This window comes from Anser anser, assembly GCF_964211835.1.
Source record: "Anser anser genome assembly, chromosome: 5".
In the NCBI taxonomy this organism is placed as follows: Eukaryota; Metazoa; Chordata; class Aves; order Anseriformes; family Anatidae; genus Anser; species Anser anser.
In genome coordinates, this window is record NC_139725.1 from 11848418 (window position 1) to 11864141 (window position 15724).

The 15724-nt window shown below is 45.4% G+C and overlaps 1 protein-coding gene across 6 annotated transcripts in view; it reads right to left on the reverse strand.

The window, feature by feature from the left end:
* Positions 1-15724, reverse strand: part of NELL1 (neural EGFL like 1) — a 292350-nt gene extending 276626 nt beyond the window's left edge. For 3 of the 6 annotated variants that reach the window (XM_083838069.1, XM_083838071.1, XM_083838066.1), the window contains exons 1-2: positions 15055-15238; positions 10794-10922 (exon numbers count right to left, since the gene is read on the reverse strand). In XM_083838069.1, the coding sequence (XP_083694195.1) occupies positions 10794-10922; positions 15055-15103 (178 nt within the window). In that variant the 5' untranslated portion in view covers positions 15104-15238. Of the gene's footprint in view, positions 1-10793; positions 10923-15054; positions 15239-15586 lie in introns of those variants that run through there. The other 3 variants (XM_083838068.1, XM_083838067.1, XM_083838070.1) reach the window with 3 other exon arrangements.

The window sequence follows — 15724 nt, forward strand, 5'->3', positions numbered from 1 at the left end:
AAAAAAGGAACTTTTTTTCCTGGCTTCATAATTAATTACAGTGAAGTAAACCTAAATAACTTCCCCTATTTTCGTAAGATGATGACTGTAACCAATACTGCACAGAGCCTTGCTCCCTCAACTTGTTAGCAGATTCCCTTAAAAGAAAGACTTGAGATAAAGTGTAGTACGTGAGGTTTCCAAATCATCAGCATTTACTAAATTATTCTCTAGATGCCACATTTTAAGGCTGTGCTGCTTCATTTTCTAAACAGCATGATGACTATCTGTGGAGACCTCCACAGACCAAGAAAAACCATGACACACAAGCATAAAGCCCACTCTCCTCCCACACATCTTGGCTTGGTTATTTTCCCTACTCCCAAGAACGGGCTCTAAAATTTCAATATCGTTATGCACAATGAGCCAAAGTGGAGAGACAGAAGCAGAGGCAGGTCTGTATGCCATCTGTAGATGGTCTTTCGTCATAGAAACAATGAGCATTTAACCTCTGAGATTCGGTTTTATGCTTGTTGCACTCTGAGAGTCTTTGCTGCCTTATGGGTTACAAAAGAAAAAGAAAAAGAAAAGGGGGGGGTGATGGGGAGCAAGAAACACAACAAAGCTTTACAACAGAAACTTGTATGCTGCAGGAGGTGCCTGTTCCCACTGATGCCAAGTGGAAAACTCCCAGCTTCAGAGGGAGGAGTCACCCGGATGCTCGGGGGGGGGCTTGGGCTCAGTAAAGTAATCCTATACTATTTTTTCCTATTTATAGCATGGTGGATCAATGGGAGACACAGCTGTAACTATGTACAAGAAACACTATCAAGCTGGGTGGGAGGATGGGGGACAAGACGACTGCCATGTGAGATTTTGGGGAAGCAAGAACACCAGCGCTCAGCCACAGGGTTTATTGGGTTTATTGTCAAGTACCGCAGTCACATCAATGATCACAGATCCCTCTGTTGTCAGAACCACAGAATCAGCTCTCTCATTTTAGCAGGTACACAGCCTACATAACTATCAATTTAGATGAATGTTTCAGTGGACACCAGGTGCCAAAAGCACTTTTTGTCCGTTTATTAAAAAAAATTCTAATGTTCCGCATTTTATATCATTGAATAGGCTACAAAATGCAAGGCGATCACATGATATAATGCCACAAACCAGCACAGTATGATATGATTACTGCACACCATTTATGTGGCAGAAATGAAAAATAAGAGAAAAAAACGTCCCCCTCGTGTCATTTATACACCCACAATGCAGGTGGCAAGATTAATCTAAAATTTGGCATAGAAGGAGTAGGTTGAGGCCTCAAGTAGCATCTAATTATTATTCTTGATAGTTAGTTGTAAGCAGCAGGGTTTTTCACCACAGGAAGTGGTCCATGCCTGGCTCTTGCATTTAGCCTGATTGTATCTGCCTTTGTGTACCTTTTTAAGGCACAAAGTCTTAAAAAACAATCATCATCATCATTACATTCCTCTGACAGTAATTTTAAATAGCATCATGTCTTTCCAGGCAAAAGATGTAGCTCTCTTTAGAACTAATTTAATCAAGCAGAACAAACGTAAATACTCCTCTCAAATAGGTATTAATAAATTTCCGTTCAAATTGTTTTGAAAATTAGAAGTCCCCTCCTGGGGACAAAAGCACCCAATAAAGGGCCACTTGCCTTCATGGCCTGCAGCAAGAACCCAGTTCTTCAGCACTGCTTTTCCCTCCCTCTGCATTTTGAGAAGTGCTCATTCCACAGAGCCAAGCACCGCTCCATTTCCTCTCCTTTACCCCAGCGCCCGTCCAGCAGCCCAGACCCGCAGCGTCAGGCCGTGGCACGGGCTTGCCCTGAGCTCAGGCAGGATTCCCCCCAAGAGATACTCGGCACTGTGCCGGACTCGCTCAAAGGAGCAGGCTCAGCTCTGGCGCCGTAGCTCCCCAGGGCTGTGGCTGGCACTCAAGCCTGCACTGTACGATATTTCAGAATGACATCCTTCCTCTGGTTTAAGCCTCCTTTTCTATACAAGTACTTAATAAAACCTGATTGTTTGCAGAATGATAAGACTTAAGAGCATCAGCTCACCAAAATCCTTTGAAGAAAAGAGACAATTTTTGTTGTGTTTCCTTTCTGACAAAGATAGAAGAAACTCAGACTGTTATTCTTTCTTTTATCTAAATTGATTGACTTCCATTTTAAGGACCTAGATGGTAATGCCGTGGGGAAGCATGCGAAACTCACTGGCAAAGTCAGGAACTAATTTCTCTAGCCCCCTCTCTGCCCGCTGAAGAGTAGAGACCTTTTGTTTTCTTTCTGCTTATCTTCATTACAGGACTTTGTCAACAGGTTGCCAGAAGCATTTGAGGCTTTTAGCATACTACAGAAATACTGAAGTGCTTCTCCCACATCCCCCTTTGTACTTACCACAGTGGCAATGAAGACAGACAAGCAGCACAATTATTGTCTCCCAGGAAAGCAAAAATAACTGCCAAGGACAGAGTCAATGTGTGCTCAGAATTCTTTCCTAATCATTACAGACATGATGGGAAACCCAAAAAATGTCAAGTAACAGAAGGCAGCATGACAACATTCAGGATAGGGAAAAAAATTGGAAATTGGTCACTGTCGTTCAGTGCGACTAAGTTTCTGTTTTAGTTTACACTTAGCTTTTTTTTTGGGGGGGGGAGATAAATTAGGGTATACTGAACAAGAAACTTTGCAAGGATTTATAATTATATCTTCATATCAGTGTGTTGGATACATTTTCCTCCTAGACAAGGCTCTATCATAATTCAAATTTGAACAAGAGTGGAAACAGCCAGCACTGGATGGGTATATATGAGTATTCTAAAAACTACTCCTGGGCACTGACAAAGTTAGCAATAGTTTATCTATCTTCAGAGCCTCAGAGCATTGTTTAATAATTATGTCTCGAGTGACCTTTAATTTCTTCCACTGGAGATGATTCATTTCACTCATTCCCACCCAGCTCACTTTATTTTGACTCCAGTCATTTCTCTCTGATGAAAAGGGTCAGTTTTACACAAGATAAAAACCCACTTTGACTAATTATTTCATTGCCACATAAAAAAAAATTACACTGCATATACAAAACACATTAAAAGATTAGCCATATTAAAAGAACAAATATAAACAAGAAGTTAGATGGATGTCAGCTTTCAAGTCTCAGAGGGACACCTAGCTCGGCCCTCCAGAGGTACGCATTACAGTAGCACTTTCAATTGCAGGAACACATGCTGCTTTCCAGAGGGTCCCTGCCTCAGTCAGAGCACAAAGTAAAGAACAAAGAGCAAACAATACCTGTGTGACAAACAAGGATTTGATGTTTTATTTTTACTATTCAAGGCAGACCTTGAACAGTAAATCTACCAAGTTCAAATCCTTCTCTGAAGACAGAACAGACCATTACCAAGTTAATTATTCTAGCGCTGAAACTCGACAATTAATTAATTCTTTTCACACCACTGTTGTTAGAGGAAAGGGTATTAGTACCTCAGCTTTACAGGTGAACAACCCAAGCAGAGCAAAATTAAGGTTCCAAGTCATTAATTAAATACACATTATCCTAGTTTTATCCTCCAAAAACATTTGTTAAAAATTAGCACATCGCAGACACCCTAAAGCACTGCCAAATCTGAGCTTCCAGTGCTTGTTCCCTGTTACGCTGCCCTGACACTGTCTCTGCTGTAAACAAACCTTTACCCAAGTCTCACCCAGCCAGCCTGAGACCTCAGCCCTCAGGTTTCTCATTCGGGCACGAGCCCCTCACCTCTGACCAAGCTGCTTCTCCCCATCACTGTCCATGGTTCCCTTCACCATGTTCTTCATCCCTGCACCCTACTCCCTTCCCTTCAGCTCAGCGTCCTTGTACCGTCCTTGTCACTGCTCTGCCCAGCCGTCACCAGTTTGCCTCTTGGCCTCAAGCTCCTCACCACAGCTGCTTCTCTCCTCTCCCCTCCACCTCCCAGTTTGAGTCCCAGACTCCTTGCCCTGCCTGTCACAGTTAATCTCATCTGACTGCTGCTCACCACCAACCTCCCAGCACCAGCCTATGTCCCTCACCAGCTCTCAGAGGAGCCCGTTCACCCCAGCTGCATTTATCGTCTCTTCACACACCCAGTCCTCACCCCTAAATTCCCAGCGTGATTTCCGCTTCTTTTCAAGCTTTCGCAGAGGTCTGGGGAGGAAGGGCGGAAAGCTGCAGAGCAACCACAATCCCCAAAAGAGATCAAGTCCTTGCTCTCTGTCCTGCTGACAGCCACAGGCCACACAAGTCACACTTTGCTCCGTCACCCTCAGGCACAGCCGGCCCAGCTGCTCCGCAGGAACAGTGGCGCGCAGAGCCACCAAAGAACAATGCACACCCAGCCGCACAAACCGTCCATCTCTTGTATTTAGCCACTAAAACCCTCTGGTATTTATTTCAACTCTTAATTTATCAGTTCTTTACAGCACAGCTTTGACAAAGAGCTGAAAGAGGAAGGAACTCTCCAGCAACTCTGAAGGAAACGTTACTGCAGGATCAGGGCAAGAGGCTGGCTTACATACTGTTTTTACATACAAATAGAAAGGATTTTTATTTTTACCATTGCAGACCTTCCCTCCTGAGGTTCCTTTAACTCTAGACTTGGGCATCGCAGCAAATATGAGGTAAAATCCAAAATCCACACCACCCCAGTCAAAACTGGCATTGACCGATACAGCAGGGCACATAAGAGAGGAAAACACCTCACTGCCCACCTTCAAATAAAAAATAAATAAAGAAATAAATAAAAACTCCACAAGTTTGAGGAGCTTTCAGAGTTTCCATGAAGATATACCTGTACCAGAGGAGAGTGCTGAGGGGCTGGCAGCAGAGGGGCTGCAGGGCCTCTGTGAGGAGACATGGGGCTGCCCCTGCTGGACGCAGCCGGTTCCAGAAGGCTCTGGACGTTCCGAGGGCCCCAATCAGCCCCTCTATCGCGTTGGTGGTACCCTGGGGAAAGCGTGCTGAAGAAAGGGCAAACACCCACATGCATGAGGGGTGCCACGAGCAAGTGGCCACACAGGCATTCAGCTATGAGCTGAGGCAAATGATGGGCTCTACCTGATTAAAAGAAAAAAAAGTATAAAAAAAAAGAAGTTTCTTGCCTTTCCACACGTGCAAGAGCGCCTGTGTGCTTTGAAGAGCTCTCCTGAGCACAGAAGGGAGGGACACAACAGGGAGAGGCCTACGGAAGCTCAACACCGGTGCTGCCCAAAACCTCTGCAGCACCCCAGTGAGGCAGGATGCCTCAGACACCACTGTGCGAGGAAGCAGCGACAGAGCTGCTCTGCCTCACTAGAGCTGAAGGCAGGATCAAGACTGAGCCAGCCATGGTGTGCCTCCCTGCTTCTTCTGAAAGATTCCTGCTTTGTAAAAACAATATTGCTTACACTTCTCATTTGCTATAAACATACCGGAGAGATCACCAAACCAATGACCCTGGTTGATTGTCTTATGTATGAAGGTACAAACACCCTAAACTCTAAAATTAAACTTTATCTCTCCCGCTCAATACAATTCTCCGTGCCATCCACCCCAGGAAGAGCAATTGCACGTTTCCTCCCTCAGCCATTATCTGCTGCCTTTCATGCAGCCCCTGGCTCTTTTCTGAGGTCCGCAGCCTGCACACCTTGCACATCACACTGGCAACACTGAGCTTCAATGCCCGGTGTGGAACAAAGCCTCAGCTGAAGGGCACAGCCCACAGGCTCAGGTGAGAAGACACACACACACACTGACAAACCAAGGCAGCAGCCTACCCTCCTGACCCTTGAATGTGGTCTGGAAACACCTCCACTCTCTAAGCATGTCATTAGCAAGTCAAGGAGGAAGCTATCTAAAAATCAGAATCCATAACATCCTGAGAGGAAACACCTACAAAGAGCAATGTACCACATCTGGAAGTGCAAGGGAGCCAGCCATGAGGCACCTCTTACCCCCCAGGAGTGCAGCTTTGCTCTCTCTTTTGGCCTGACGCAGGACAGCCCTCTCATTTCAGGAACGCATCAAGATTCACTCATTTCTCACAAAAAGATTACCTTTCTCTGTTCTTCAAGATACTTGTTATTCTTTCACCTTTCCTGTCAGAGCTGTGACTGTACCGAAAAAAACAGCAGTCACCAGTAAAGTGGGAAGAAGGAGCACAACCAAACTCTATGCTGCAGGAGCTGCAGGCTGGGTGTTTCCCTTATAAATCCAGCAGTTGTTTAATACAAAAAAAAAAAAAAAAAAAAAACAGACAAGGGAGAAAGGACTATATATAGGTAGACTTTGGACAGTTCTTGGTGGTCTAAGTTGCCAAGTGCTACATATAGTATACTTAGTAAAAAGATAGTTCCTAATTTAAAGGCAAAGTTGAAAAATACTGCCAGATTGTGAAGAAGGGGAACAAGAAAACCTTAATAAACTTCTTGTGGGAATTGGTTTATAAGTAAAGGCTTTAAGCCTCTATCAGTTCAAAAAGAGATGCTGAGGGAAGAAGAATTAAAAAGAAATGTGCGCAGCTGACAGGTTATAAAAGGAATAAAATTTTACTTCCACAAGAAGAGAGCACTGAACAAAAGTCACTGCTTAAGATAATCACATAATGTAACAGTTAGGCTGAAGTCTGGGCTCACTGCCTAGGAGCAGGATGACCAGTTCAACATCAACTCCTGCCTGATTTATGACGAAAGCCTTTCTCTGCCACTGAACTCAAGGTTCTGTTGAGGTTTCCACCTACAGGTGCAAAACAAGCCCTACTTCTCTGCTACCTGAAACAGAGCATGGGATTGAGTTCCACTACGCAGGCCATTGTTCAGCCTGCTTCTTGACATACTAAAATGTATACCGTGGTCCTGTTCGAGGAAATTCAGTATCTTCTTGTGACGTTGGAAAGATAGGATTCACAAATGTTTTTATGCAGTGTTTGTAAGATATTTTCTCAATGCATTATGTGGATATGCAATATTTTCAATATATTTCTTCAAGAAAGATTTCCAGCCCAACCCCATAACTGGTTCACTGAATTCTTTCGGCTTCTGGCTGGAAGCAAGGAGATGTGGGGCTGGACATCAGGACTGTGGGAGCCCCGTTTCCCAAGAGCACTCTAGTCACAAGTCTTCACTCACTCTCCTTTGTCCCTTCCTGCTGGGACAACCAATCTGGACATAAAGATTTTTTCCCCACTCATTCTGTAAAATTAATGATAAGTAAGACCAGAATTTTAGGGATCTTATGAGTTAGACCGTTTTCAGAATTGCAACTGTGAGTTAGATAACTAGATTTCATCTAATTCTCACTGTCAGCACTCAGACGGCTTTGTTTGGCATTTTTTGTGTGTTTTTTTATTATTATTATTATTATTCCCTCACCCCCATTTCACAGAGAATGGAACAAAACACAAATAATTGAACTGATCAATCAAAAATCCAGCTGAAATACTCTAATAATCGAAGATACAGCCCAACAGGATCACTCAGATGATTGCACTTAATTACAGGTTTCTATGCTTTTCTGAATTAGGAACAGACTTGCTTGTCCAAAGGCAGCCCACAACTCTCAATTGCCACTTCGGTTCTATCTCGCTGTCACACAATTTGCAACGGAGCTGAATTTGATTCTTTGCCTGTAAAACTGTTTTACATGGAAATCTGAGTCTCAGCTCTTACTACCAATGTTATTATCAAATCAGAATACTTCACTGAGGTCACCTTGGACTGAAATTGCCAACCTTCCAGGGAAAAGAGTCCTTCTATATTTTCTATAGTACCAATCAAATCATGAGGTACTCCCCAGAATCTTTGTAACAAACAAATCGCTTTCCTTAACAGAGCTAACATCACAGATAAAAAAAAAAAAAAGTAGTCTTAATAAAAATAATAGTTTCACTTTCTCCCATGCCTTTCTTTCTTCCCATCATCTTTTTTTTTTTTTTTTTTTGGGGGGGGTGGGGGGGCCTCTAAGCGCAACTCAGAGTGCCCAAAACTCATAAAGCTTTCGGTATCAGAAAGCTCAATTCACAGAAAAATAATCATGCCTAGGAAAACAATTCACACTGCCACTACAACAGTATGTAGAACTGTCTGGGTGGGGGTAAAATTACCATTTCTCTCTCTCACAGATATAGACTTCCAGGGATGCACAAAGCAACACACTCAGTTTGAACAGCTCTAGTAAAGTCATTTTAGAAAACACATCTTACAAGACAAAGTGTTCCTTGGGGAGCCTTTGTGTAAGCTCAGAGCCCCATTACATTGCTGTAAGGACATGGCAAAAGAAGGGGGGCAAAACTGCCCCCATGAAAGCTGTACGCCAAAAAACACGCTCACAAAATAGTCTTTTCTTTTCCTAAACTAGGAAATCCTGAGTGGTAAAAGCACACAAGTGAAGAGGTCTCCTGCCACAGCTCCCTGTTCAGCAATCAGCCTGCCAGGTGAGGTGAGATCTCCCCTGCCCAGAGCCCCAGAGGTGACGCCAGAGCAGCGAGGCACAGTGCTCACCGACTACTGCCATGCGGTGAGAACTGATCAAAGCAAAGCTCTGCTTAAAGAAAGGGCTCCCTCTTTGACACTGGAGCAGCAGGTCCGAGAGGATACAGATGTTTCTGAACGAAGCACTAACTTCCAGTCTTCCCTCTCCCCGGGACTGTCGCCTTGTCTGGATTTTTGCGAACCTCTACAGGAAAAAGTATGATTCCTTCTACCTGAGACATAGCAGTTGCCCATACATCCCTCTGGGTTCTGTACTGGTTTTACTGTATGGCAAGATAAGAATCAAAATTAAGTATAAGTATCTCCAGGTTCCAGGCAAAGGCCTGGCACACAGCCTAACTGTAGCTGTAAAGTAAGTCACCTGTTACTAAAAGGGAATTCATACAGCTGCTGACATACTGCTGACATTTAACAAATAACAGATATGAACAAGAAGGGAAGCAGCCAACGGGCAGCCTCAGACTTCCATCCTGCCTGACAGCAGTAGCAAAAGATCCCTCACAGACCTCTATAGGGATGGAGTAATACTCCAAAGGTCTCCAGTCTTCTCCTAGCCCAAGGGCTTAAGTGAAGATGGTACCTTTCCCAAATCATCTTCCAAGAAACTGTGTACAGGGGGCAATATCCAAGCATACGGCTATTTCTGTGTGCATTTACAAGGAGAATTTCTATTTGGGGAATTAGAAAACAACTTTATTTACTTAGAGACTCTGAATTGTATATTCACTTCACATTGTGAACTTCTGTTTAGTCCTTCTGTGAACATCTATCTTTGGATTTATCTGCTCACGTGAACTTTACAAGCTGTATGTTTTTTAAACTGGTCTTTAGGTTTGTAAACTACAGGTGCAGTCTTTCAAGGCAAAAAAAAAAATAAGCATAACATCTTCACCTCTAGCCTTTCAAAACTACTTTCAGTATCGAGGGTTTCAGTTGCCAGAAACACGCCTCAGACCTTCTCTCTGCAGCTCTGAGCACCAGTCTGTGAAAGCTCACTGTGAGAGTTCATCAGGGCAGTTGTAATTAGCTGCACAGAACAGCAATTGGAAATACTAACATATCTGAAGTCAGTCAGGCCTTTGCAGTCTTTAGAGGAATGACTGTACTTCAATATTGTTCATCCACGACACATAAAACTGTAGTCAGGGTTATTAGAAGCAAAACAATCGGTATCTTTAAATGATTATGATTAACTTTCTATGATTAACTTAATGCCCATCTTCTGGGCATCAATCTGGCAAACAGTGAAAATTCTGCTACTCAGCACAGCACAGATTGGAAATATGACTAACAAGATCTTTGAAGGTCTCCAGAAGCGTCTGCTATGGCACCTAAACTGGCTTTGGCCAGGTAAAAGTCAACTAAGACTTTAGATCCACTTCTCTTATTACTTGTAATTAAGTCAGTTGGTATTGCAAATCCAGAAGTAAAACAAAATGAGATCATAATCTTTTGCCTCTAAGAACAGCTACAGAGGATAGAGATCAACAATTAAGGCACTAACATACCCACCTGAATACATAATAAAAGCACAGTAAAGAAAAAACAAACATAAGAAGTCTCCACAATAATAAGTGCTCCTAACTGTGCTTTAATGTTTCTGTTAATCCCAAGTGACATAAATGTCTCTCTCCCCTAATAAACCTTGTTGTACAGTCTACCACTTCGTAGGACTTGGTCTCTTCATCTCGGTCTCACCTAAAACCACCATAAAATATGCCACATTTCACCCACTTAGAGAAGAGGGGGAAAAAAAATAAAAAGAAAAAAAAAGAACACCTTACAAGCATTATCTTAGAATATTGAATGAAGAATCATATTACAATTCAAAGTGACTTACTCTGTGCCTGGTACTGATCTCTGACAGTTAAGCATGGTCCAATTTTCTCACTTTAACAGTTCTCACAAAGTTGATGAAAGGTTTGCTACTTGTTACTAACTGGTGTTCAAAACATTAACTGCCTTCTCTTACCTACATAGCTTCAGCTCTGTGTGTCTCTTGCATCTGTACAATGACAGAGAGATAGTGCCAAAGAATACAACAGAGTCCACTCCTTGGAAGCGCTTGGACATGCTTAGTCTGAAAAAAAGTACTGGAAGTGTTGTAAACCTACTCAAACTACTTCCCCTAGAGACCTCTAATCTCAGTGACCTGACAGCCCACAAAAAAAATGCCACATGCATTTCAGCAAAAGAATGACAGTTAAGACTACCATTACAGGGAATCGGGCACCAAAGCTCTTAGGAGCTCATGAAGGCAAAAGTGGGAAAAGAGAACCAAGGACGTGTGTCTTACCTTGAAATAAAAATGCTTTGCTGGCATTGTGTAGTCCTGACACTTGCGTTACCCCAAGGGTTGTATTCACAAGATCCAGTTCTGTGATTATATCAATCTGTAAGTCAGGATCCATTCCAAATCCCATAGCTGTTGGAGGGAGGGAAGTAGAGAGAGAGACTTGAAGTTAGATCAATTTTTATTTCAAATCAGGTAATGAAAAGAAGGGAGAAGTACAGGCGTTTCTAGTATTTTCACACACACACTGTATACAGTAATTGCTTACAAGGCAGTAACTCTGCTGCAGAAAAGAGAGAAGACATTCTTTTCTAATTCTTTCAATTAAACTCTTTTGTTTCCACAGATTTTACTGTGCACAAGTTAAAACATTATAAAACCGGTACGTTAATCCAGCATCTTTTTGAGGCTGAAAAGTAATAAATAAATGAAAGCATAAGCACCTATGCAAAAAGATGAAAGAGATTTGCAACACTCATCTATTGGCTACATGATTTCCAGGGAAACATGAGGGCTGAAAATTCCTCTCACATTTCATACCTAGCTGTGACTAACAGAACAGGCCCTACAGCTCGGTCTAAACATTATCTATTTTCCCAACTGGACAAAATGACCCTGGAGGAGATACGGTAGCAGGACAAAAGATTCCATAATCAAAGAGCCCTGAGTGATTCACAAAATTTTTTGATAACGCTTATGAACCGTGTCTTCTGCATTTAAGCACAGCCAGTGCCTGCAGAGCGTGTCAAAGCCTACCTACAAATATGGGACATTCATTTACCTAAACCAGCAGTAGCACCTACTGGTCTGCAGTAGCACCTACTGCAGAAGCACCAGTCTAAGCCCAAGATTTGGGAAGGGCTCATGCCCAGGAAAAGGCTGCTGCTCCTTGAATTGATGGGAGAACTAATAGAATTGACAGAAAAGACACATATTCAAGCAGTTTGAAGTTATTATGTTCAAAAGTTCAGGGCAACCTTATGGCTATGGCACACCAAATTCTTTCAACTTATCTCCTTTTTCAAGGGATGGAAAGAGGCCAGCCTTACCACGGTCCCTCTCAACATAGCAAATAAATATCATATGAGACCTGTGCCTGAGACACAGGTCAAAAAATCTCACACAAGATCCAAGCACTTTCCTAATGATTTATTTTTATTTTTTTTGCTAACATCATTAGTTACAGGATCTGAGAACGAAATCCTGATACAGCCAAAGTCAATGGTAAAACTCCCACAGACTTCTGAGGAGCAAGGATGTTACCTGCAAAGCACATCCAGATTGATTTCCACTGAGTGGACACCATGTTCAGGTCTAAATTGATTCGTTTAGTATTCCAGTGCTATGCTTCTGGATCAGTTAAGCTGCAAATACTCTACTTTGATTCTTTGAAAGGCTCTAAGAAATTACTGAGGTGTACAGAATGAACAAGAAGTTACATATTCTACTCATAAATCCACTGTACCACAGTGTTTCTCCTTTCTTTTGCTTGGGTATTAAAACTTGTCAGGATAGCATGCTGTACTAATACAGAGGACACTAGTGCACATCAAGATGAGTAGCAAAAAAACCTTGAAAAGACAGCTTTACAAGGTCTCCATCAACCTTACTCTACAATGAAAATCAACACCTAGAAGCATCTAGCCAAACTGAACCTCCAAGAACACTGGCATGTCAAAGTGCAGACATACACAGTGCTTTCATAAGGATGTGGGGATAAGTACCTTTTTGTAGAAACTTTAAATTAGAGAATATGACCCCAGATAGACTTCTCCAAAAGCAGAATCGTCCCAGATACCCATCAACGTCATCAGGTTTTACTATCAGATGCTCAAGCAGCAAAAAGCTACCACTGATGCTGTGCACGCTGACGGACCAAGAACACCTTCCCCTTCTGGGAGAAACACAGGCATGGAAAGCACAACCAGCCAGCTCTTCTGGTCCCAAACCGCCCTCACACAGTCAAAATGCTACTGAAAATACATACACGTCCTGCTGTAGCCAACATTAGCCAGCGACTACTTGCTTTTAGCACACCTGCCTCCAGTCATTGAGAGAACCTACCTACTGCTTGATTCCCAACCCACAGCAACTCTTCTAATGCAAGGGCTGTGACCCCCAGACACAGATTTGTATATATTATTAGAGGGAGCAACCTTTCTGGCCAAAATCATAAAGGCAAAGGATGTTTTAGAATAAAAACCTAACAACTTCTTATTTCTACCAAAGGATTTTATTCAGAAGAAAAGCAGCACGCTGTCAATTGTGTGAACTTACTCATCTGAGAGTCTGCTTTCCCTGCTGAGAGCAGACTATGCTATTCCGTGTTTGAAAGGGGTTAGATCTATCCAGAGCAGCAAGAACCTACTGATACGAAGGCAGACTGAGCAGGGACTAAAACTTGCTCAATGGAGAGGACAAACAACATCCAGCAAGACAAATCTTGACCCCATTAACATCAGTGAAAGCTCCGCCACTGACATCAACAGGATGAGGACAGAAACCGCATCTAGCAAGCATATGCCCTCCCATAAATCACAGTAGCTCCGCTGCTCCATTAAAGCTGTTTATTCCAGCCTGAGTACCTGGGGCTCAACAAGTATACATAGACCACTGCGGCTCCACAGACTTCAATTTATGCCAGCCAAGGGTCTTGTGTGACAACTTCAGCGTGCCCCCTTCCAGCTTTTGAAATGCTTTCCAAAAAAAAAAAAAAAAAGAAAGAGACTATCTTTAATGCCACAGCAACTATTTAGCAAGAGCCTAACATTGCTTTAAATACTTAGTCATTTTTAGTCATTTTCCTGTGCTGTCTCTTCAAGCTGCAGCAGGCACTCAAAAGCCTAGTTAATAATTAATAAACAACAAATCAGCAGCTTCAGTGCGATAACTAAGTCTCCTTTTCCCCTGTGGTCTCCCACAGTCTATCAGAAAGATACCACAGGCATATCAACGGCACTTACACCTAGTGTTTTATGCTGCCTCCCTTCAGCAGAAGAGGACGCTGGAATTACTCCTCCTTTCTGAACTAAAAATTAACCGCCAACCTGTAAGCTCTTACTGGAGAACCGTGCAAAGCTCGGGCCTGATCCTGACTGATGTTGCTTTCAATTCCTATTTAAAGTAATTGGGCCATTCTCCTTAAACTAGGGGCTTACACAAGCAAGACTCCAACTAATTCAGACAGGGGGCGGGCACAGAAATCATCTCAGGACTTGGATTTGGCCCAACGTGAACCAAAGGCAGTACAGTAGATTAGAGGATTAAGCTGTGTAATTATGAATGATGTCACTAGGAAATCCCTAAACGAAATTAATTCCGCCTTACGGCTCCGACAGCTCGTGTTCTCTGCTCGTGCCTTTATCACCAGAGCCCAAGCACTAGCAGTCACGCCACGCTCCACCTAGCCAGCGTGCAGCCACGCAACGTATGCAGCATGCTCCTGATTTCTGTGGCACTCTATACAGGAGCTATTTGGGGATGGAGAAACTTTCAGCTCGGCACAGCCGAGTCGTGTCCCCCCCATCCGTGTACGGTCATTCAGACGGGAAAGAGCAGGCTCTGCGAGGGGCGTTTTGCTCTTCCATCTCGCAGCTTCGGCGGCAATTGTTGCACACAAAGAACTTTCCGAGTGGCTTCGCGATGCCGAGCGGAGGAGTTTCGGAGCCGCTGACCCTTCCAAATGTCTGTCTGCTCCCTAGCGGTAACGCCACTGAGCAAAGGGTGCGCGCTACCTTCTCCCAACTACTTCTATGCCGTACCTCTCGAGATCGGTGCGTTTTGCCGAGGTAACCCTAAAAACGATTTTAGAGCAGCGATTCCTTAATCGCTTAATCCTTCCCGTAATCGCATAGAGCGATTTCCCCGGGCACAGCCGCCAGCAGCACGGAGGGACGCAGGGCGGCCCCGGGGCAGGGGCGAGAACAAAGCCCCACCGGGAGCAGGGCACGGCGCCCGGCCCCGCAGCGGGAACGGCACCGGCCGGCACCGCGCACCGGCGGCCGCCTCTCGCCCCGCCGCGGCCCCCCGGCACGGTACCGCGGACAGCTCCGGGACCCCGGCCCGGCTCGGTTCAGCCCGGCTCGGCCCCGGGGGGCGCCGCTCCCGGCAAACTTTCCCACGCCCACCGAGCGGCCGCGCCCGGAGCCCCCCGTTGGGACCGCGCCCGGCCAAGGGGGGCCCGACCCGCGGCACCCAGCGAAGTTTCTTCCCGGGGGGGCGGGCGGCAACCCCCGTCCCCTCCCATCCCAACCCATCCCCTCACCTGCCCCGGCGGCGGCCGCCCACGCCCAGAGGAGCAGGAGCAGACCCATCGGCGCGGCGCGGCGGCGGCGCCCGCCTCCCTCCGTGCCGGCAAGCTGCTGGGGAGCGGAGCCGAGCCGAGCCGAGCCGAGCGCAGGCTCCCAGGCGCGGAGCGGCTCCGGCTCCGCCCGCTGCCCAGGCGCGGCCCCGACGCCCCCGCGGCTGGGGCTCCCCGCCCGCCCCCCGCCGTGACGCGCGGCCCCCCCGGGCCTCGCCAGCGCCGCCGCCCGGCCGCGACACGGAGCGGGGAGCGCTCCCGGGACCCCCGGCCCCGCTCCGCACCGCCCTGCCGCCGCCGCGGGTACAAGCGGGGAGAAGCGACCCTCTGGGGCTCCCGGCGCGCGGCGGTAACGCGGGCCCGGCCGCAGTAACCAGTCACAAGAGGCGGTGCGGGAATCTGGACGCGGGCTCGGGCTGAGGGAGCGTCCTTGCTCAAGTCATTTCCCCGCTTTTGCGTTTGTGAAGGGTAAAAGGGGGAAAGGAGTGAAGGATACCTGCGAGTCAGCGCAGAATCTGCTCCCGTACCTGTTCTACACTTCAACACTTCTCCTCTCCAGCCCTGCACTTGGCTCAGTCCTTAACAAGGAACAACCCCCCCACACACCCACATCGATTATATTTAATGACTCTCC